Raw genomic sequence first — 23879 nt, 5'->3', positions numbered from 1 at the left:
TTATCAAAGAAGTCGAGTTCTCCTTCTTTCTAAGCTGAGTCCACACTTCGCCGCGCTGCTCTCTTTTCTTGGTAAATTATAAGTGGCCATGTCTTGCAAGTCCGGTGGCCGTTAAAGGCTTGGCAGCCTGACTGAGAGCCGGCTCCTCAAGTTCTGGGACAAGCTTGCCACCCAGTGTCGCTGCTCTCTAAGGAAGGTGACTTTGGGGCATGTCCCATCTCTTGCTTCATCTACAAAGGGAAGAAAGAAGGGCCCGGAGCAGAGTGCCGACCATAGTGTGAAGCGGGCAGGTCAGCTGCGGTCTCTGTGGCACGCTGCAGTCTGTCAGGGCGACTGCTTCCCCGTGGGCACCTCCTTGCCGGAAGGTTGCCCCTGGGCCCTGGTCCTTTGCCGGGTACTGTACCCACAAGTGCTTCCTACAGATGGGGGCTCTTGACAGCTGCCTTGGGGCGAGACGAACAGGCAGAGGTCTCAGGGTCGGCACCTGCACCGTCTGACTGCCACGGGCCACGTGACTAAGTCTCATTGAATTGATTAAATTAGCGATCTGGTTCCTCGGTTGTATTGATCAAGTTTCAGCCCTGAAGTAGCCCCTCATGGCTACTGGCCACTGTATTGGACATTGCGAAGGTAGAGTTTTCCGCCATTACAGAAAGGTCTCCTGGATAGTCTTGACCTAGACGTCACTGTGAGAGGATGGGCCTTCTCCGGGAGAGTGGGGCCCATCGTCTTAGACTGTGGGATCCCGTGATTAGCGTCACCTGGGTGTCTGTATCTGGGTGTCTGTGCCCTTCTACTCACCCCCACTTCCCCCCTTACCCCCCGGGGAGAGGGTTCCAATGGGGGGGCTCCACATGGTCTCTGGTACTGTCTGCTGTGTGCCTCTTCTCTGGTACGGCTCTCTAGGCTTGCTCTGGATGCTAGACGGTGACTTAGAGACGTGTGCAGAGCCGGCTGATTTTCTGAGTCTCTGCTTTGTGAATGCCCCATCAGGTACGTTACAGGAATATCAGAAGAGGATGAAGAAGCTGGACCAGCAGTACAGAGAGAGGATCCGGAACGCAGGTAGGCGCTCCAGTGTGCACAGGGCACCCGTGTGCCTGCCTCCCGCTTGTCCATGCTCATAGAACACACCCGAATCTCCACTGGGGGAACGTGAGGCACGGGTGTGCCCAGGCTGCGGTTAGGTAAGGTGGTCACCTGCCCTCCAGGAGCCCAGCGTGTCAGGGCCGCCCCTGCCGTGTGTTGCTCCTGGCTTGGTGTCCACTTGGTGGCTGTAACTCATCATGCCTGTGCTTGGTTTCTTCTGCACCTGAGAGGAGGGGTGTGGTCTTGTGATGGTCTCCATGTGTTCAAGCACTTGGTGGCATGGAATGCTTGCGGTCTGCTCTGCATAGCATTTGCTCAGGGTGTTGGAGCATCTGTGCCCATTAGTACTTCCATGGCTTCAGGAAACTCACCATTTCATTGGCCATGAATACCCATCTACAGAAAATTAATGAATGGTAAGTGCTAAAGAACCATACAGCTGCCAGGCGGCGGTGGCGCACGCCTTTAATCCCAGCACTCGGGAGACAGAGGCGGGCAGATCTCTGAGTTAGAGGCCAGCCTGATCTACAGAGCGAGATCCAGGATGGGCACCAAAACTACACAGAGAAACCCTGTCTCGAAAAACCAAAAAAAAAAAAAAAGAAAAGAAAAAGGAACCATGCAGCGGGTGGCTGCGCCCACAGTCCCCTGGCTGGAGTGACCCTGGCCTCTGGAATGAGTGGTTTGTTTGTTCTGAGTGCTTTTCATCAGACAAAATGTCTGGGCTCTTCGTCTGAGTTCTGGAAGTCTGAAAGCTCCACAGAGTATGTGGGTGTTGCTTTTCACAGGGAAATATGGTCTGTAGGATTTGAGGCTTGCCAAGGAGACCACAGAACCTGTGACACCCCGAAGTTTCTGGTCCATCCATGGTCTTTGTGGACCAAGTGTAGCCATCTCACACTGACCCAGGAAAGATGGGAGTCACAGACTGGTTTTGTTTCAAATGCTGGCTTTCTCGGAACTTACAGCCTCCCAGTGGAGGCTGCTGGGCTGTGTTAGGGTCTCTAGAGGAACAGAACCGATAGAACGAGTCTCGCCGGGCGGTGGTGGCACACGCCTTTAATCCCAGCACTCGGGAGGCAGAGCCAGGCGGATCTCTGAGTTCGAGGCCAGCCTGGGCTACCAAGTGAGCTCCAGGAAAGGCACAAAGCTACACAGAGAAACCCTGTCTCGAAAAACAAAAAAAAAAAAAAAAAAAAAAAAAAGAACGAGTCTCTAGGTACAAATGGGGTTTGTTAGAGTGGTTCATGGGCCGTGGTCCAGCCAGTCTAGCAGTGGCTGTCTCCCGATGGAAGGTCCGAGAAGCCAGCAGGCGTTCGAGGCTGGTTATCTCAGCCGGCCTTCAGTAGATGGTGGGCTCCGGAAGACGTAGGCTGCAAGGCCAATGAGACGGAGGGCAAGCAGGCAAAGAGGGTGAGCTTCCTTCCTCCACGTCCTTTCTACAGGCTGCCACCAAAAGGTGTGGCCCAGATTAAAGGTGGGTCTCCCCACTTCAGTGATTTAAAAGACAGTTTCTCCCAGGTGTACCCAGCTGCTTAGGTTTTAGTTAATTCTAGATGTAGTCAAGTTGACAACCAAGAATAAATAGCCATCACATAGGTAAACAGATATTCCTGTTTATAAATTGTTTTATATAAGAAAACAATTATTTTGTCCGGCACACAGTAGGACTAACGGAGCTTAGAGTAGGACTTGATGAATTCAGGTCTGTCAGGAAGGCCTCAGAGTTAAGTCCCATCTGAGCCCAGACCCTTGTCCTCTGGAGGGTCCAGAGGGTCCTGCCCACTTTGAAAGCTTCCACGTGGCCTCTGCCTCCAAGGTGACTATGTTGTGTCTCACTGGGCTGTCCTGGGTGGGTTTCAGTGGGAGGACAGCTTTGCATTTTGTCAGGCTGCTCGGGCAGAACTGCCGAGACTCCGTGACTCCTGACACCATCTAGAAGATGGTGGCCGGGCGGGCGACTCTAACTGCGCTTTTCTCTCTTTCAGAACTCTTCCTCCAACTGGAAGTAAGTACTCAGGGGTCTCGGGTCTGCAGGCGCCTTCCTTCTGAGGCTGCGGCGCCTCTTGATCTGCCGCCCTCCTCTGTCAGCAAGTATACGGTTTGGAAAGCTTTGCCACCGTCTGCTTGATGCGGGGATGCTCGGTGTCTGCTCAGACCTTCCGTTCACTCAGCAGTCATCATGCAGGGTTGGGACGTCACACCTCACTGTTTCTTGGTTTTGAATTTAAAATCTAATTTATCTATGAGTGACTACCACATACGTGGGTGCCTCTAGAGGCCAGAAGAGGGTGCTGGATCTGCTGAAGCTGGAGTTACAGACAGTTGTGAGCCGCCCAACTCGGGTGCTGAGAACCAAATTCAGGTCCTTTGGAAGAGCAGCAAGCATCCTCCCCGCTACCCTACCTCTCCAGACCACAGCCTGTCCGTTTGAAGTATCTCAGGACTGTTGCCTGGGATTTGCTAGCCCCTCTCCCCGAGCCCAGTCTCTGAGCTGGCTCCACAGATCCATCTTACGCTGGGACTTCACTGGGTCTGGAGCAAGATGGAGTTAACATTTCCACTCATGGCACAGACAGCTTCGTGCTATGGTACTGAGACAGGGGCCTGGTTCTGGATTGATAGGCTGCCCCTGGGTCCTAGAGGGGGTACGGGGTGCTCTTTGGTTTGTCAGAGTCACATTACTTACTTGGAAGACATTTTTACTAAAATCAGTTCTGCACACACACACAGTCGCGGCCAGGCAGACTGTGTACTCCAGCCACACAGTCATCTCGCAGGACATTGGTGAGATTTCACAAGTAGGCTTTTAGGCAGTTTTTTATTTTATTAATAGCTTAATTTTGATGTGTGAGTACTTGAAGGTTCAGGCGCCTAATGAATGGTCTGTAGTTGCTTTTGTTCTTAGGGATCAAACATAATAGCACGCTGTCTGCTTCAGTATCATATAATTAATTCTGAGTGCAGAAACTTCATCTGGAGTGGACTGTTTTTACTTGAAATCGTGGCCTTCCCAAAGGGACTGCTTGCCATCTTGAGAGACTCCAGTTCTGTTTTGGCGTTAAAGCCCCAGACTCGTGACGGGGAGAAGAGGGGCTGGGTGGCAGCGCAGTGTCTGGAGTAAGCGCTGTACCATGACTGGGTTTGGGGTGCCTCCTGGGATTGTCCCCAAGACCCCTGGTCCCACCGGTCAGTGTGGGTGAACTGAGGTCTCAGGCTTGCTCTGCTTCTGAGGTCAGAGCCGGTGGCGGGCTGGCACCTGTGGCCGCGCCACCCCAGCCCCCATCTTTGTTTGGCCCAGACCGAACAGGTGGAAAGGAACTATATTAAGGAGAAGAAGGCGGCGGTGAAGGAGTTTGAAGACAAGAAGGTGGAGCTGAAGGAGAACCTCATCGCCGAGCTCGAAGAGAAGAAGAAGATGATAGAGAATGAGAAGCTCACCATGGAGCTGACGGGAGGTACGGAAGGAAGCCCTGGGCCTGGGGGCTGCCTGGTCACTCCCCTGCCTCACACCTCCACGGCAGGGCGTGGTCTGGCGAGCAGGCTTCCTGACCGTGTCAGCTGCCGTTTGTGTCTCTACATTTCCAGCTTCTTAGCAGGTCCACCTGGAGGGTGCTGTAATTACACCAGTCAGAAAAAGGGCCTTGGCCTCTGGCCGTGTGAGGAAGGCGGCTTTGTGCTCGTCTGTGTGTCGTAGCTCTTCCCTCGGGCAGTGCTGTGAGCCTGGAGCCGGCTGGTTCCTCCAGGGTGGTGGAGCTAGTGTCTCCCGAGCGGCTAGAGCAGATTTTGAGACTAGGTCCTCCCTAGCCAGCCGGGATTGAGTTATCACCAGGGAACTAAGCCGCTTACAGACAGACAGGTTTCCGGGGAAGCTGTGGGTGACTCCCCTTGCCATCTGCAGACTGGTGAATCACAGGAGATGGAAGAGTTGGCAAGAGGAAGCCATGTTAGAACTTGGCAGGGACTTGGTTGCAAGGCAGCATTGAGTTTGCCACATGGCTGCATAGGTGGTGTGCTCCTCGGGGCTCTGGGATAGCCGATTTTAACAGGGCTCTGTAGGACTTGCTGGTTTTCGTGGGAATCTAGGAGCTGACTTTGAATCAGGAAGTAGGCAGTTACAGCCTGCGTGCCCGCCCCTCTGTCTCTGCTGTGAACTAGCTTGGCCATCCCATCAACACAGACTGAGTCCCCTCCACAGGTCCCCGATGACAGTGAGGAGTGTCACGTCGGGGTGGAATAGAGGAATGTGACCTGTCAGAGGCAGGGAACTCTTGGAGGGCACGAGTGTGGCTCCGAAGCCTGAGGCGGGTGCTGCTTACCCTGTCACTGTGCTGTTTCTGTCAGGCTGCAGCGTGGTGCCGCCCTGTCAGGTGGCGTCCTCCCCACCTGTTTGTGACCCACATGCCGTTTTCCTGAGGGTGGCTGTGACTGGCATTGACGCTTCATCGCCCTCTGCCAGAGCCCCCAGCTGTTTGGGAGGCTCCATTAGGCTGGTGGGAGATCCCGTCCGTTTACGGCTGCTCCCGCTCCATCTGCGGGGAAGGACGCGCTCACCTTACCTAGGCTTTGGTGTCCTAGTTCCCGACAGGCAGCAGGCACTGCTCAGGCGCTTTCATAGCCAGCTTCTCAACTGAGACGGGAGGAGAAGAGACAAAGCCCGGGAAATCATCTGTAATGCAATAAAGCAGATAGCAGATGCGTTTAGCGCCATCTGAGGGCACAACATTAGGTCCTGACGTCCTTCCTCAGGCCATTCTGTACCTCGGTGTGGAGAGCACTGCCAAGGTACTGGTGGAGGGCGGGAGGGAAGGCATCGAAGCTGGAAGGATAATGGGCCTTCCACAGATGGTGCTGCCGTGGTGTTGGACGGAAGGCTGATTTCCTTCTAGTCCACTGACTTGCTTCGCCTCTGAGGATTGATGCCTAGAACCACTGCTTCCAGCTCCATCCAGAGAGGAGAGGTCTTAAAATTGCCTTTTTGGCTCCAACCTGGATATCTCTCTTAGAAAGTAGATGAGAGGTTGGTGAGAAAGAAGCAGGTGTTTCAGGCCACCTGCTCTGTCTGAGCATGAGTCACCTAGGACCCGGGATCCCTGGGAGTGGCAGGAGGTACTCTGCATCCTCAGCCACCTGGGGACACCAGGGGCTGATTGCACATGCAGCGTTGTGCTGTGGAAGCTGCACCAGACCAGCCGCCTGCTGCAGATGCAGGTCACCTGGGGGCTGCTGAGGGCCTGGAGCTAGGGGCTAGGGGCTATCCCACTCCCGGGGCCTGCCCATGTGCTGTTGGGCCACTCTCTAGGAGGGAGGTTGTAGGCAGAGGACGCTGAATGGGACGCTTGCTTTCATGAGGCCAGGGTTATAGTTACCCGGATAAGCAAGGAGATCCGCATGCCCTTTAAAACAGGGCCTTACCGTTTTTTCTCAAGATTTACTTTTGTGTGTGTGTGTGTGTGTGTGTGTGTGTGTGTGTGTGTGCCACATGTCTGCAGTTGCCTGCAGAGCCTAGAGGCAGGGCACCAGATGCTTTGGAGTTGGAATTGCTGCCAGCTGTGAGTTGACCAACATGGGGCTGGAAACTGAACCCAGGTTGCCTGTAGGAACAGGCACTCCTAACCACTGAGCCACCTCTCCAGCCCAGGCTTGATTTTTTTTTTTTTTTTTTAAAGATTTATTTATTTGGAGGGCTGGAGAGATGGCTCAGTGGTTAAGAGCACTGACTGATCTTCCAGAGGTCCTGAGTTCAATTTCCAGCAACCACATGGTGGCTCACAACCATCCATAATGAGATCTGGTGTCCTCTTCTGGCCTGCAAGCATACATGTAGGCAGAACATTGTATACATAATAAATAAATAAATCTTTAAAAAAAAAGATTTACTTATTTGATGTACATTGGGGTTTTGCCTGCAGGTATGTCTGTATGAGAGTGTCGGGTCCCCTGGAACTGGAGTTACAGACATATGGGTGCTGGGAATTGAACCTGGGTTCTTTGGAAGAGCAGTCAGTGCTCTTAATGGCTGAGCCACCTCTCCAGCCCCAGATCATTTTTAATTTGCCTTTCTTTTCATTAGTCAGCCGTTCTGTTGCCACTTGGCTTTTTGATGTTTTTCCAGACACTTGCTCACTCGGGTGTCTTCTAGCCCTCAAGCCCTTGTTGGAAGCCACACATGATCTCAATAAAAGCTGTGGATTTGATGTAGGAATCCTGGCTTTGTAGCTGGTGCTGTGAGTGATCATAATGTCAAGGTAGAAGTCTGTTGCTGCCTGTGAGGCCTGGATTGCACCTCTGTAGGCCCACACGCTGGGATAGCCCCGTTCAGTCACAGGCCTCTTCCTGTGGGGAGTTGTCTTACCTGGTGAGGGAGGATGGAATGTCTGGGGGGTTGGCTGGCACAGGGCAGACACCTGGCAGCCTTGTTTAGTTGCACAGTTTCGCTTGATTTGGGTGTCATTTCCAGGTTTATAAATGGTGCTGGAACTGACTCACAAGTACAGCCACTTGCCCCAAGTCCCCAAGGAAGCCAGCTAGTACTTAAGCCCCAGTCTCTCTGACTTCAAGCCTGTTCTCCTGATTGCGTTAGGCTGACTCCTTCCACACCACCGAGCCAGGAGAGTCAGGCTGCTGGCTGCTCTGGCCTGGCGGAGTTTGTATTTGGATAGCTCCCGGATGACTGAGCTGCCACACCTTAGGGTTGAAGGCGAGGTAAAGATGTGACAGGCTCGTTTTAATGTGGTTGTACGAGACAGCACCTAATGTTCCAGTGAAAGGGGGCTTCGGAAGTCGGGGCGAGGGCTGTGTAGGAAGCTATGTGCAGAGACGATGTCTTGACCTGGTGGGTGGGCTCCATCTAAACGTCAGCCCCTTATCCTGGGCAATGCTGGTCTCTTCGTTCCCGCCATGACGCCTGGTGTTGATTCTCAGTGACTTGTGACAGAGTGGGAGAGCCTGGCAGCCTCCAGAGGTGGAGGTGGCTGGGCCTCCCTCCAGTGGGGCCCCATGTTGACTCCTGTCTGCTGCAAGCCTCAGCTGCAGTGTATGTTTCAAATGTTTGCCGCTCTTTTTCTTCCCAATAGCTAGACAAATTGTGATTTATTTTTTTTCACCTCAAGAACCAGTGCTCTATCACTGGGTTACATCCCTCACCAACTGAGTCTTCTCACCGGCCTTATTTATCATTTTCCTATGGTGAAAACATTAAAAAAAAACTTGGGTTCTGCTGACTGTTTTGAAACACTCAGTATTCTATAGTTAATTATAGTCAGTGCTGTGCAGTGGGACCCCAGAACTCATCCCCTCATCAAGCTGGAACTTCACAGTGACTCCCTCCTCCTCCTCGGCTCCCTCCTTCCCTCCCCCCTCCCTCCCTGTCTCCCAGCCTGTGCTCAGCCAGTCTTTCTGCCCCTGCTTCTTTGGGGTTAGCCCGCTCCCTTGACTCCACTTAGAGGAAGACCGCTCTATGGCTAAAGTATGTGGAAGGGAAGCTTGAGCTGCAGCTGGGGGTGGGGCAGGACGGGAGCGAGCTGCCCAGGGAGCTCAGAACAAAGGCCGCGGCTGTGCCTAGCAGTGCCGAGGGCGGGAGTCCCTCTAGGGAGGTGCTCGAGATTCTCCCTAGGACCCGCCATGTCTCCCGTGGTCTCGGCTTGGGGTTCCCGTGTCCAGCAGGTTTCCTGGCGAGTGGATTGGAAGGACTGGACTAGTAAAGGCAGGTAGGAGATGGTTAGAGAGGCCTGTGGCCTGTCCAGGGGGATGCAGGTGGCGCCTCTCCCCACAGAAGCCAGGGAGCCTTCTAATCGGAGGCAGTTGGATTAGGTCTTTAGAGCCCCACACATGACTGAGGCATGTTGACCTGCTCGGGTGTCTTCTCTGGTGGTGTCATACTCCATAGTCTGGGCTTCAGTTCTGGGAGTTCGATTTTTTTTTAAACATTTTTAGTGATTTATTTATTTTTATTATTTGCATTGGTGTTTTGCCTGCATTCATATCTGTGTGAGGGTATCAGACGCCCTGAAACTGGAGGAGTTACAGACAGTTGTGAGCTGCCATGTGGGTGCTGGGAATTGAACCCTGGTCCTCTGGAAGAGCAGCCAGTGTGCTTAACTGCCGAGCCATCTCTCCAGCCCTGGGAGTTGGATTTTCTGTGGTGCCCATGCTGAGCTCTCGGGCTCACTGGCCAAGCTCACAGGAAGCTGGTGTTGAAGCCCTTGAGTAGCAGCAGCTCTGGCTGCTGTGAGAAACAGAACTGTGGACAGATTTAGACTGCGGTGGCCTGGCTGGCCCATCCCTCTGGGGGGCGTGGCTGCTCCTGGGGGAGGAGAGATTGATTTCCCGGTGTGCAGCCTCATCCAGAGGAGGTCCAGTAGGAGAGCTGGTCCTATTCCCTGTCTTCACCTCAGGCGGCTCCCAAGGGTTAGGAAAGGAGGAAGTTGGGAGTTTAAGTGAAGACCTCATATAAAAACCTTGGCTGCGGTCAGTGGCCCCATGAGCTTCAGCACCCAGCCGCTGGGGGAGCAGCAGAGATGCGGCACCTGCTCATCCCGAGCTCCCTTCCAGTCCCATAGCCTACGACTGTGGGTTCCCAGGTGGAGGGAAAGGAGGAGGAGTCCCCTAGGGTTTGAGGATGCCAGAGGAAGGCTGCATTAGCTATAATGCTGGGGTCTTGGGCTGGAGTATACCTAACTCAGCTAGCCTGACTCGGGTAAGCACAGACCCTGTAGCTGGGCATCTGGCTGGGGCTGTGTGTAGACAAAGCATGCTCAGTCACACAGCTGTGGTGGGGTGGCCCTGGGACAGACGCTCCTATACTACGGGGACTCCAGCTGGCTTCAGGGGCACTTGGATAGAGTCACCCATTTCCATTCTTGCCACAGATTCTATGGAAGTGAAACCCATCATGACCAGAAAGTTGCGGAGGCGACCAAACGATCCTGTCCCCATTCCAGACAAGAGGAGAAAACCGGCTCCCGATATCCATTTGCGCCGAGCTTGAATCATATCACATCCTTTGTTTACCCACTCGATAGCATATATAGGGCCGTCATCCCACAAAAGAGCAGTAGTACTGGGTGGAAAGCATATGTGAAGTATTGACCCACAGCTTGGGTTGCCATTTCCCACTGGAGTCTTCAACTATTGCTTTTTGTGGGAGGAAATGATTATGTGGAAAGATACTCTGTTGGAAAAAGCCTCGTTTTAGCGCTCCTTTTTAGGTAGGGGCAGCTTACAGTGAGATGTGTAAGTTAAGGACAGACGCCTGTTGAGTTCCCCACCTCTGCACTAGTGGACTGCAGACTGTTGTGGTCTGCCCACTTACCTGCACTACACTAGTGGGTTGTGGACTGCCGTGGTCTACCAGTTACCTTCCTCTACTAGTGGGTTGTGGACTGTGCGGAAAGTAGGTAAGATGTTCATAGAAAGAAGCTAGATGGCCATAGACATGGCCAGTGGGCCAGCCTAGAGCAGCTCGTTTTCCAGAGTGGGTCTATACTTATGTGCCACCAGCAGAGGGCGTACTCCAGGCCCCTTCACCTTCACAGCGTGATTTCAGTCACTTTGGGGCAGCGGTGTTTTCCAAACCGAGGTGAAATTGTCGCCTACTCCCTGTGTCTCACCGCTGCTGACATCTGATGAACAGCTTCCCTTCAGAGCAGCTTGTATGGTGGGGGAATGTTGAGTTCTTCACTGTGCCTGGTGACCACAATATCTAGCCTGAGCCAACTTTTTAAATAGGGCAGGCTCTTAGAGCATTTACTTAGCCCGGGCCTCGCCAGTCCCAAAGCGCCAGGAGCGTTGTGTGCCTCTGTCTCCTTGGAAGCCGTGCGTTTCCAGCATGTTCCTTTAACTCTCCACACCTCAGCTCAACTACTTGTTAACGGACGAGCAGATCATGGAGGATCTGAGGACGTTGAACAAGGTACAGTTGGATACTTTGGATGCATCTGGAAGCTCACACTTGACGTAACTTCCTGTGTCACTTTGTTCCCTGTCACCTGCTAAGTCACCACGACATCTCTGACACTTGAAGTTGCTTCTAAAACGATTTTCTCTGAGACTTTTTTGTTGTTATTCTTCCTACAGCTTAAGTCACCCAAGAGACCAGGTGAGTGCTTGATGACATTGCCGGTCTTTGTGTCCTGTCAGTGGGAAAGCGCGTGGGATTTTCAAGAGTCAGTTGCTCATTATGTGCCTGCGAGAAGTCATGAAAAGCGACGGGAGTCATAAACGTGCCTCTCCCATGCTGTTTTTAAGGCCCACTGTGTTATTTCGACTTTTCCTTAGGATTTATTATAAAGGAGACATTTGATTGGCTGTTGAAGGTTCCCTTCTATGTAGGTGTCAGGCATTAAGTTCAGGTCCACGTTCAGTTCTGAACTTGAAGCCATGGGAATATTCAGTGTCTTGGCTTTCCGGAGCTCAGCCCCCGGCATTACCAGTCCAGTGATGGTCTGGTCCTGGTGAGGCCCTCAGGCTGCTCCTAGCCCTCATTAGTAGATGGGGCATAGGCCCTTGAGACATTAAAGACTTTTTGATTGAGCTGTGCTGATTTGGTATCCACACTAAGTCTAGGGTCAGTGTGGTGACCGTCTGGCAATGAAGGGCCACCAGATGGCAGATGCTCATGTAATCAATACCAGTGACCTCCTGTGAATAGCCAGTGACCTCCTGTGAATAGCCAGTGACCTCCTGTGAATAGCCAGTGGTCCCTTGTGAATAGCCAGTGGTCCCCTGTGAATAGCCAGTGATCCCCTGTGAATAGCCAGTGGTCTCCTGTGAATAGCAGTGGCCCCCTAGGAATAGCCAGTGGTCCCCTGTGAATAGCAGTGGCCCCCTAGGAATAACCGGTTGCCTGTGAATAGCCAGTGGCCCCTGGGAATAGCCGCTGTTCCAACCCAGGCAGCACAGCGACTTCCTCTAAATAGAACTGAAGGACTTGCTGGTCAGGATTGTTGGTGCGCTCTGGTGGTATCTTACTGTGTGTCGTTGTTGAGCCCCATGCTCAGGCCCAGGTTCACTGTCTGCTCGTCATCTTGGTGTCTCTGATTCCTCCAGCTTCCCCGTCCTCTCCTGAACACTTGCCTGCCACACCTGCAGAGTCTCCAGCCCAGAGGTTTGAGGCTCGGATAGAAGACGGCAAACTGTACTATGATAAAAGATGGTAAGTTAGGAGGGGCGTGGGGTGTGGACCGTTCATAGTGGTCTCAGAAGAGCCGTTTGGGGTCATGCGAGCTGCTCTCTCTCAGGATTTTCTCAACTCATGTTTTTATGTACTTGTTTAATTTCTTTTGCTGGTGCTGAGGCTCAAGCCCACCTGCTGGGGCTCTGGCCAGATTTAGAGTCTTCAGTGATATTCCACTGGAGGACTATGAGCGGCCAGCTGGTGGATGCCTCATGAGGTCACTGAGAGCAGTGTTCCCCCAGGTGTGCCCTGTGGGTGCCAGCCCCCTTCCTGCACCATGTTGTTGTCTCATGCTAGAGTTTGCAGCTGTCCCTGTCGCCATGACGGTTCGTGTGTCTGCTCTGCCCTCTTCTGTGTGTCAACTGTCCCTGTAGCCATGACGGGGAGTGTGTCTGCTCTGCCCTCTTCTGTGTGTCAACTGTCCCTGTCACCATGACGGTTCGTGTGTCTGCTCTGCCCTCTTCTGTGTGTCAACTGTCTCTGTTGCCATGATGGGGTGTGTGTCTGCTCTGCCCTCTTCTGTGTGCTCCGGGTGGTAGGAGGAAAGATGTTGTGATCTAGCCAGGCTAGCGAGGGTCTCAAAACTGCAGCTTTCTCACACGGTAGTTGCTTTTTATCTGATGGCTCTTCTCTCTTCTCGGACCTTATTCCAGCTTTCAAGTGTTCCAGGCTGTGCTGTCGGGAAGTCACGTCCTGAAACAGGGCTAGTGTAGAGGGCGGCTATTGGAAGCCCCCGGATTGCCTGTGACTTTCACTGGACGCAATAGAAAGGGGCTGGAGAAGCTCCTACATTTATTCCTGCAGCAAGCGCCGCTTAGACAGCCTAGGTATTCGATGCCGTTGACTCTGCCGTCTTCTCCGCGGTCTCTGAGTTCCGCTGTTCTGTGTTGCTATGCAGTGTTTCTGTGCAGGCAGGCGCCATGGGTAGACACGGTACACCCTGACTTCCTGTTGGCTGTATGGCGGAGGTGTGGGTCACTAGAGGGCTTCTGTCACTGCCGTTTATAATGGCCTGTGATAACTTTTGTTTCAGTGTTTTTCTTTGGCCAAAAGTTGACAAATGAGAGTGATAGTGTGATCTTGTGACTTCACGTTAGTCACACTTGAGCTTGTTGACCTTGCTGTCCGTGGTGGTCTCAGGACCCTGGGTGCCGAAATCATCATGCTCACTTCTCTGCATAAAACTGTAGTGTGCGCATAAAAACTAGTCCTGGGGCTGGCCGGGGGCTAAGCAGGTCAGAGTGCCTGTGCCAACCTAGTGACCTAGGTTTCGTCCCTGAAACCCACACTGGAAGGTGAGAACCAACTCCTGAAGTGTCCTCAGACCTCCCCTTATGAACCTTGGTTTATTCTCTCTCAAACAAAATTGAAGAACTATCGACTACAGTACAAATGTAGAGATATGCCATGTTGTTTGACGGTCAGATTCCCAGCAACAATGTCACTTTGACCTGCGGGGCCCATTTACCAAGGCTCGTGCTAATGTGGACCCCTACCCCCAGACTTGGTGTATGCCGTCGGCCAAATCTGGGCCGTGGAACCTTGCATGCAGAGGAGATCCAGGCAGGCCTGACCAGGTTGTCTCACCCGTTCCAGTGCCTGTCAGCCTGCTGCAGTGACTCCTGACCCTCACAGGGGGCTCCTCTCAGGCCGCCTTCCAGAAGGTCTAGGACAGTGTGCCGCCACTAGGTGGCAGCACCAGGGGCAAAGTGAGGTAAAAAAATGTTTGTAATAACGAAAACCAAATAACCTTTCAAGATGAGGCCCGCAGGTGAGGACGGCCTTTGGGAGTGAGGAGATTTATGGCTGATGGTCTACGGATCTGCGAGTCTTGCAGCCGGTGTGATATTTCAGAGTGTGTTCATTTTGTAACTGTGGCCTCCTCGCCTCTCTGGATTGGATTCTGAGACCATGAGACGTGTCTTGAGGAGGAAAATGTAGTAAAATCGTTTTCTTTTTAAAAGAGGGGCCCACAGCGGCTGGTGCCCGGTGCTCTTAGCCAGGAGTCGAGTTTGAACTGTCAGCTTCTGGCCGTCTTCCCGTGTCACAGAAGAGTCCCCAGGCCAGTCTTTCGAACACGCCCCTTTCGCTGAATTTCAAAGTTGTTTATTGTGCTGTTAATTCTTTCTGGGTTTAGTGCTGTTCCTCTTTGGTTTCCACAGTCAGAGCGCCCGTCGAGACTCTGGCGACTGGGTCTACCTTGTCCAGTGCCTGTCCTTATTGCAAGGGTCTTGGGGAGTCCCACTGTGAGGTCTCACCTCCCAGAACCAGCCTGTCATCTCCATCCGGGTGTTCTGCTTTTGTTCCTCTGTCTCTGAAAGCTGCATTTGCAGACATGACTTCTGAGTCCTCATGTCCCTTCCAGAGCTGGGCTGCTTTCTGCAAAGCACGTTTCCTGGGGGCTTCAGTGACGTCAGCAGTACAGTGCTGAGGAGAGCGCCATCTTGGCAATGGCCCAGCTGCATCCCTGACTTTGCCTCGGTCCCCTGCTTTCATGTGCTTTAGCCTGTGCTATGAGTTTGCCTTAGGTTTTGATTTAGACTAACGACCCCTCACAGAAGACACTCTGAAAAGAGCCGAGGTTTTTAAATAGCTAGCTGAAGGTGCTGCAGGGTGTGCACACTTTTTCTCCCCCGCTTTTCTGTTTCCCCCTTCCCTCTACTCCCTTCTACAACGGTACCCCCTCCACCACACACACACACACACACACACACACACACACACACACACACACACACACACACACACTTTAAATCTGGAGCCGCTAATGTGGCCAGAGGTGGAGTCACTCTTGCTGAGGAGATTGAACCCTCTAGCTGTCAGCTGACCCCGGGTCCTAAAGGACCTGTTTCCAGCCCCGGAGCCTCTGGAGCTGTGATGCGGGTCGGTTTCCGGAAACGTTTATTTTATTATGTGACTACTAGGATTCCCTGTAGTACACAGTGCTCTCCCCACTCCGCGTCCCTCCTAGGGACCGACCAGAAAGTAAGCATCCAGGTTTGCTGGGTCGTAGCTGGGGTCCAGGTCAGACTTCATGAGTGGTGAGCCAGTCTGCCATGCAGGACTGGTCTCGGAGGCGTACTCGGAGTGTTCTGTTCCGCAGCTGACCTACCTACCACTTGTGCCGTGGGTTAACGGGGAAGGTGCATTTTCACTACGGTTCTCCTCTACAGTCTGGGTTCTTCGACTCGAGGGTCAGTGTGTATTAATGTTGTCCTGTGTTTGTTGCTCTTGTCTCTAAGAGGAAAACCTTATTTGAACACGTCATTTCTGAGGACTTAACTTTCTGAAGAATTTCATAGAATTCAAAGAATTTAATCAGTTTGATATCCAGGGTAACAGTACCCCAAGACCACTGGGGTGTGTGAGAAACCCCCTGGAGACTGGGGGCCAATTGTTTTGGAAACCTGGCCAACTGGGCTGTGGAGCAGCCAAGGGCCGTGGAGGACACTGTGGCCCCCACTGTGTGGTAGGAGACCAGAGGTGCTGCTGGCCAGGTGGCTGCCTTTATCTTGATGTCTAGAGCGAAGTCCATCTCATGAGAACTCTTGGGGTGTCTTCCAGAGCCGGCCATTTCAACAGACCTCGTGGTTCTGTTGTCTCCGTCTTATTGTCTCCAGTAGATTGGCTCATAGGGAGTTGTGCCTTCCTTCCTTCTTTCCTTCCTAAAGACATGTGCTTATTGAGCAGGGGAGACTCACAGTCGGGAAAGTGTGAATGTGAGGACCTGCGTTTGGTCCCCAGCACCCATGTGGGCGTGATGGCACATGTCCCTATCATTGGGTGCTGGGGCAGAGCGACAAGGATTCCTGGGGTTCATGTGACGGCCCGACTAGCAGAATCGGAGAGTTCCAGGGTTAGTTCTCACCCTGTCTCAAAGAAACAAGGTAGAAAATGATCGAGGACACCCAGTGTTGACCTCTAGCCTCCACAGGCACGTGTGTACATACACATAAGCTCATGCACACTCACATGCACTTGCACACACCTGTTCACTATTGTAGTGAAGTAAAAGCTGTGCAATAAAAATAACATAATTTATATTTTATAGTTTGTATTTAATGGAAGTTTGCCCCAATTTTTCTTTGTGTCTAATACACATATAATGAACATGTTTTATTACCCACACTATTCCATAGTGGACATTGTGTTTCCACTCAGCTCCATAGTGAATGCTCTTCCAGGCTAGTGATACGTGTGCATTCCCTTGTGACCTTGGTTATTGAAGTACTGGAAAGGAGAATTAGAACGACTGGCCAGCTGTGCTCCGTTTCATGTTTCTTGTGCCGGTAATGACTGGTCCCCTTAGAACCTCCGTGGGTCCCAGCCTCCCTCTTCCAAAGGCCGTCATTGACTAGGAGCGCTGACTCTTCCCCGCTGCAGAGACTCCAAGGGAAGTGTGGGTTGCCGTGAATGGCTGGCGCCCTTGTGCTGTCGATGTGTGCTGTGGGCCTTGGGATAGCCCCGTGCAGCATAATGAGGCTTCTCTGGCCAGCGGCTGGCCGCAGCATAAAGGCTTGGATCTCAGCCAGTCTCCTGCTGCAGTTGTTTACGGTGCACACCCTTGCAGAGTTCTTCTCAGGGCAGTCATTGACTCAGGAGCCTGTGGAGAGTGCATGGAGCCTGGGCTGGAGCCAGCTCCTGCGTGCAGCCTGTATCTGGGCGGTAGTTCTCTCATTGGCCCCGTGAAATGGGCTGCTTCTTTCCGTAAAGACACACCAGCAAGATGCAGTGCTCTGCCCAGGTTCGTGCTTTGCAGCGGTTCATGGAGCCCAAGGGGCTCTGCCGGATTTGTGTAGCCAGCACGAGCCAGAGGTTACGCTCCTGGCCGACCTGGGGCCCGGCCAGTTGTGCTTTCGTCCCTTTGTCCCACTGGGTCTGTGGCCTGGCCCCCTCCTTGTCCTTGGTCCTGTGCTGAGCTGCAGGGCAGAGAGTCAGTGGTGGGAAGAATGAGGATCCCTGACGTGATACTCCCGTTCACAGCCTTCCCAGCAGTCCCGGCCAGCATCAGCCAAGGCAGAAGCCCTTAGCTGCTGCTCGTGTTGGGACCTTCAACTGTGCCTGGTGTTTCCCGTTTGCCACCGTGGGGTTTAAATGTCCTTGTTGGTGTCGTAATCGGACAAGCAGAAAGCTAGTCACCAGACCCCTGTGTCTGTTGGAGTGGCCAGCCTTCTGCAGTGCTGGGGGGAGGCCAGAAAGTGCAAGTTTTGTAACTCTTTGAATTTGGTCATATAGTCCCAATAATGAAGTAAATTATAACTGGGCATGCTTAGGCCTATAATCCAGCTACTTTGGGAGGTTGAGTCAGGAGGATTGCATTTTCAAGACCAGCTTTAGGCACTTAGTGAGACTCTGTTTCAAAATAAAAAAACAAGGTGGGCTGGGGTTATGGCTCCATTGTAGAGCACTTGCCTTGGGAGTCAGCTCTGTGGTGGAGCACTTGCCTAGGGAATCAGCTTCTGGTGGACCACTTGCCTTGGGAGTCCGCTCCTGGTGGAGCACTTGCCTTGGGAATCAGCTCCTGGTGGACCACTTGCCTTGGGAGTCAGCTCCGTGGTGGAGCATTTGCCTTGGGATTCAGCTCCATGGTGGAGCACTTGCCTTGGGAGTCAGCTCCTGGTGGAGCACTTGCCTAGGTTACAATAGGTCCTGGGTTCAGCCTCCAGTAACCCTGAGAGAAGGCAGATTCCAGGCTCTCCAACCTTCCCTTGAGCTTTTTGTTTCCCTTCACAGGGGCTAAGGTAAGTTTTGGATCCATAGGATCGGAGGCTTCTAGTCTCCAGGGGGACGTGTGTCTGCCTTCTGAAGCCCACGCTCTTCCTTGCTTACGTGTTCCTAAGATTCTGGAGTAGCGGTTTCTGTCACTGTGCTCTTTTGTTTTCCTCCCACTCCTGATTGTTTGTCTGTGTCCTGTTCTTGGCAGGTACCACAAGAGCCAAGCCATCTACCTAGAGTCAAAGGACAACCAGAAACTGAGCTGTGTGATCAGCTCAGTGGGAGCCAATGAGGTAGGGATCAGATTTCTTCCCCCCGAGGGGAGCAGACTGCTCTGAGAAGTGTAGAAAGTTCAACAGACAAACAGAAAGCCCCACCCCGAAAGCACTTTGGAGTTCTGTCTCTGGGGGTTGGGTCAGCACTGTTGGGGGAACTGTCCACACACACACAGTCATCCTTGATCCCTTATGCCTGCCTGAGCCAGTCCCTGCAGCTCCATGTGCTGCGGGGCCCATGATGTGATCCTGTGCAGCTGCTCAGAGCCCCTGAGGGGACGACATCAGGAGAGGGCAGAAGGCAGGGTGCCCTGGCGCGGGTGCCCCGGTGCAGGTGCCCCGGCGTGGCTGTGCACTGACGGCCTCTGGAGAGGACTCATCCTGTTGCGGTGTTTGTGTAGAACTTCTCTCCCACACACCAGTGGAGGGGATTCTCCTCTGAGGCTTAGTGGGGCACCGGGCACAGGGCCCAGCACCCAGGGAGTGCTGGGTAAATGGGTGCTGGTGCTGCCAGCCTGCAGTTCTCACTGCCCATCAGTCTGACAGGCCCTGCTGTGCCTCTGCACAGCCAGCTGTTGGGCCTGCAGGATTAGGTCTGGACCCAAAGCTGCTCAGTGTGCTACCCGAGGATGCGGGGACGCCCTGGCTCCCTCTGGCCCTTCATTAGGAAAGTGTCAGTGTGTCTCACTTATGCTATTAGAAGTTTTAAAAAGTCTGAAACTTTAATAGCTGCCTTGGCCTGATCTTTTATCAGCCCACAAATGTCTGCAAAGAAATTCATTTGTCTGTGTCTCCCTCTGTTAGTGATTTGTGCCGGTGCACGGTAGGAAAATCTCATGAAACCGGATTATGAAATAACTTCAGCCTCTGGTATCTCTCAGCCCTCTGAATCGAAAATGCCCCCATCACATGTGACCGGTTTGCAAAGTGATAGTTTGCCTGGAAGTTGGGGACAGCCTCAGATAGAGGGATGCTATTCTTCCCTAGGCTGAGTTGGGTTTTTATTATTATTATTATTATTTTTAATGCCGAAAGCTGTTTATTGAAGGAGGGAAGAGGTCTTAAATACAGGCTTATAGCACAATGGGAGAACCCTGGAGGGCAGAAGTTTGCTACCAATGTTTTACAATTTTGCATCTAAGCTGTTAACGCCCATTATGCAGGATACACAGACAGGGAACTTCCCTTAAGCATTCAGGAGGGAACCCGGCAGGGAATTAGCATAGGGAAGATATTAAGGTCAAGGTCAGCAAGCAAGGCAACAGTTACCCAAAACGGGGGCCAAGGCCCTACAGGTCCCCCTTTTACTGAAAAATGAGCTTCTGACTTAGGTTGCCTGGGAAGTCAGCAGGTCACCTTACCGGTCATGGAGACACCTGCCCAGGCCACACAGGCGCTCTGTCTTAGGTTGGTGAGCGCCTCCCCCAGGTATTACCCGTCTCTGAATATTCATTATCATACAGGCTCAATCGTGTGTGAGCTGCAGAGTTAACTGCTGCCAAAGATCTCAAAGTGGCACTGGGCTTGCAATCTGTGTGTTCGATACAGAAAAGACCAACAGAAGTCCTATCCCACCCATAGCCAGTAGGCTAAAGGCAACTGAGCCATTCCCTTCCTTAACGAGCCTTACTGCAAATTAGAGTCCTTGTAAGATGCTATCCCAAAAGCAAATGAAACTTGAGATTATAAATTTATAATTTTCAAATAGGCTGAGTTTTTGACTGTTGCTTCTAAGCCAGCACCAGAATGGGGGTCGACTTGAAAGACATGGCGCTCCCCAGCCGAGGCCTTTGATTGTATGGTGGGCTGCTCTTCAGAGCATACAGGCCTCTCTAGGCCCTAATGAAGACCATGACATTTGTCACACATCTGTCAGAGTGTGTCAGTGAGGTCCAGTGAGCAAATGGTGATAGTGAGGTGTCTCTCAAAGGGATGAAGCCTTGGCACCAGAGCTCTACCTGGTGAGGGAGTGTCAGCCCTCAGTCCTCGGGGTGGTTCCAGCTCACTTAACCCTGGACCTGCTTGGCCTTTGTGGGCACGTTGGGCCAGAGGGTGGTGACGCCTGGCTCAACCTGGCTCAGCACCACATGGGGTCAGTTTTCTGTTTAAGATGCTCTGGCAGGAGGCTCAGCTTCACTCAGGTCTTTTAGCTTGTTTCAGTTTTAAGCTGCGCGTCTACTTCATCTTTTTGTCACTCAGTGGTCACACAAGACGTGAAGCGTGACTGAGGAAACCTGGACCTGAAGCCTGATTTGGGAAGAATTCTGTCTGCAGAGGGCAGACTTCGGTCCAAACCTTGCTTCAGGCCATTTAATTATCCAAGTCATGGAAAGCCAGTGAGAGGAAGAAGTGTTGTGAGGCCAAGCACCCCACAGTATACCTCCCACAGGGCTGTTGTGAGAGAAGCGCCTATACTATACCCCTACAGGGCTGTTGTGAGAGAAGTACTTCATACTGCACCCCCACAGGGCTGCTGTGAGAGAAGTACTTCCAACTGCACCCCCACAGGGCTGCTGTGAGAGAAGTACTTCATACTGCACCCCATAGGAGGGGCCAAGGAGCTGGTGAGGCAGGAGGACCAGCATCAGCTCTTTAGCAATGGAAGACAAAATGAGGGGGGATTTCCTTGGGTTTGAAAAGCAGTTGCTCCTGAATGCATGCCTTTTGGGTGTTGAAAACGCAGTCACCAAGTCGAGTCCTGGTGACTAAGGCAGAAATGGAGCCGGCCCCATTTGAGGTGTGTGGGGTGCTGGCTGAGCCTCCACAGCGGTCCCTGTCTCACTGTCCCCCCCTCTCCTGCCCGCAGATCTGGGTGAGGAAGACCAGTGACAGCACCAAGATGAGGATCTACCTGGGCCAGCTGCAGCGTGGGCTCTTCGTGATCCGCCGGCGGTCAGCGGCTTGACTTTCTGCACTTCCTCTCCCCTTGACCCTTTTTCTGGAGTGGTTTTTATTTTTGTTTTGTTTTCTTCTTAATAGAAAATTCTTAACTTACCGGGACTAGCTACTTGGCCTGGGACATGGAGAGCGCTGTGGAGTCTTCCAAGGCACCCACACGGCCGGCCACCTCCATCTCTGTCGCTCTTCCTGCCTCGGCTTCTTCCAGAGTCAGTCGCCAGAGACTGACTGTCGGGAGTATTGGGGGTTTCCTCCACCTGCCTTTTAGTCCTTACTTTTTATTTGATTTTATTATTATTATTATTTTTTGTTTATACTTGGTCCTTTTTTTAAACCCTCCTTTGAGTTTGAAGGGGAGCTCCTTTTAATGAGTGTCTTGAGGTCTTTCTCCCATGAGGAGCAGTGAGTGTGTTTTCCCGTCAGGATCTGATGGGTGGATTGTGTGCCTGCTTCCCTCGGTAGGCCTGGAAGCGTGGGGCAGGAGAGCTCTCTTGGCTCCGCCTTCTCGGAGAAATAAAGGATGTGTAACATCTCATCTGCCTTGCTGAGTGACCGGAGCTTCAGTCTTCACCCTGGAGACTGCAGCCAGTGGATGGGGCTGGGAGAGGGGAACATGGCGCATTCCCAACACGCTGGAGAGCCAGCCCACTCTGAATGTTCTTGAATGCACATGATTTATTTAGGCATGCCTGTCCCTGTTCAGGGTGAAGAAGTGGTAATTTCAGAAATTTCCATTTGTAATTCCTCTCTCCGGCTCCCAGTGGCTGGAAGATCACGTGCCCCGCTGTGGTCCGGGTTTTTTTCTCTGCTAGTCGGGGTGGCCAGGTGGGTGCACAGTAACCGGTCTGATGTGACTGGACCCACCACAGACTCCAACTTCCCCTCAGTTTGCCCACGTTGGTGACAGGGAGAGCCCTGTCATGCTGCGGCCACCAACTCTGCTTTTTCTCGAGCGCCCCCAGTGAAGCCACCTGTCATGGCGCTCCGTTCCTGGCCTTCTCTTGAGTCGTGACTCACGGGGCGGGGCAGGGGATTCTCTGTGCTCCAGCTGCCACCATGCCGTGTGTAAAGAAGAGGTTGGAGCAACTGACCCCATCTCTGGACTACCAGTAGGCTGTCCACGGTTTAGAATCCCCCACCCCCCGACCCCGAGACAGGGTTTCTCTGTGTTGACCAGGCTGGTCTTGAACTCAGAGATCCGCCCGCCTCTGCCTCCTGAGTGCTGGGATTAAAGGCGTGCGCCACCACCGCCCGGCTTTTAGAAGTCTTGACAAGTGATCTGTTTTGCTCTTAGCCCCTTGGACTCCGTTCATGTTGCCTCTTGATGTTTCCAGCCACAGTAGTGGCTGTGACTCCAAGGAAAGACTTGTACAGACCTATTGTTTTAATTTATATCCACTCTCTCTCGTTGGAGTTTTTAAGAAACCATGATAAATGATGATGTTTATTAATTAAAAGTTGCCAAGTGGTCTGTTTCTTCTCTGCTCTCTGCCTTCTACCCACAGTCACCGCGGGTACTACAGTGATGCCCACATTGTCAGAGGCTTCACAGTGAACCCAGCTTGGCTACCATGCTCACCACAATGAGCTCCACTTCGTTACACGCTCACCACAGTGAACCCCACTTTGTTACACGCTCACCGCAGTGAACCCCACTTTGTTCATGTTCAGTACAGCGAACCCCACTTTGTTACATGTTCACTACAGTGAGCCCTTTTGTTACATATTTACTACAGTGAACCCCACTTTGTTACATGTTCATTGTTACATGCTTGCTGCAGTGAACCCCATTGTTACATGTTTGCTGCAGTGGACCCCACTGTTACATGCTCACCACAGTGAACCCCATTGTTACATGTTTGCTGCAGTGGACCCCCACTGTTACATGCTCACTGCAGTGGACCCTCACTGTTACATGCTCACTGCAGTGGACCCCACTGTTACATGTTCGCTGCAGTGAACCCCATTGTTACAGTTTGCTGCAGAGAACCCCATTGTTACATGTTCGCTGCAGTGGACCCCCACTATTACATGCTCACTGCAGTGAACCCCACTGTTACATGTTTGCTGCAGTGAACCCCATTGTTACATGTTTGCTGTAGTGAACCCCATTGTTACATGTTTGCTGCAGTGAACCCCACTGTTACATGCTTGCTGCAGTGAACCCCATTGTTACATGTTCATTGCAGTGGACCCCCACTGTTACATGCTCACTGCAGTGGACCCCACTGTTACATGCTTACTGCAGTGGACCCCACTGTTACATGTTTGCTGCAGTGAACCCCATTGTTACATGTTCGCTGCAGTGAACCCCATTGTTAAATGCTCACTGCAGTGAACCCCATTGTTACATGCTCACTGTAGTGAACCCCATTGTTACATGCTCACTGCAGTGAACCCCATTGTTACATGCTCACTGCAGTGGACCAAGCCCAGGATAAGTAGGGGCTTCCATAGGTGGACTCAGTCGCCTGAGTTCCCTCGGGTTTGGGGAAGTACCCTGCTGAAAAGCTCAAGGAGCCCATGACGGAAATCATTTAGATGTATTTGGTGTTTGTCACCAAGGGGTTATGTAGTGGGTAGCCATTCCAGCTTGGATCTGGAAGCTCCAACCCCCATTGAGACTCTGGCAACTGTCACGCCTACGAGGCGGGGTGAGGGGAGGTGCTGGAAACCTGAGAGCTGGATGGGCAAGCACTCGCTGTGGGCGCGCTCTCTGCACCTGG

General features: G+C 52.5%; 1 protein-coding gene across 1 annotated transcript in view; it reads left to right on the top strand.

Annotated features, from left to right (window-relative positions):
* Positions 1-22624, top strand: part of Suds3 (SDS3 homolog, SIN3A corepressor complex component) — a 28630-nt gene extending 6006 nt beyond the window's left edge. The window contains exons 4-13 of the mRNA XM_028878828.2: positions 994-1065; positions 3078-3097; positions 4391-4547; positions 9960-10055; positions 10941-11002; positions 11167-11188; positions 12139-12244; positions 18189-18273; positions 21062-21147; positions 21235-22624. Of these exons, the coding sequence (XP_028734661.1) occupies positions 994-1065; positions 3078-3097; positions 4391-4547; positions 9960-10055; positions 10941-11002; positions 11167-11188; positions 12139-12244; positions 18189-18273; positions 21062-21147; positions 21235-21259 (731 nt within the window). The 3' untranslated portion in view covers positions 21260-22624. The remainder of the gene's footprint in view (positions 1-993; positions 1066-3077; positions 3098-4390; positions 4548-9959; positions 10056-10940; positions 11003-11166; positions 11189-12138; positions 12245-18188; positions 18274-21061; positions 21148-21234) is intronic.
* Positions 22625-23879: the final 1255 nt, after the last annotated feature.

The sequence above is a fragment of the Peromyscus leucopus genome, chromosome 23 (assembly GCF_004664715.2).
Source record: "Peromyscus leucopus breed LL Stock chromosome 23, UCI_PerLeu_2.1, whole genome shotgun sequence".
In the NCBI taxonomy this organism is placed as follows: Eukaryota; Metazoa; Chordata; class Mammalia; order Rodentia; family Cricetidae; genus Peromyscus; species Peromyscus leucopus.
The sequence above is the reverse complement of the archived record's forward strand: the minus strand, read 5'-3'. Positions and strand labels throughout refer to the sequence as shown.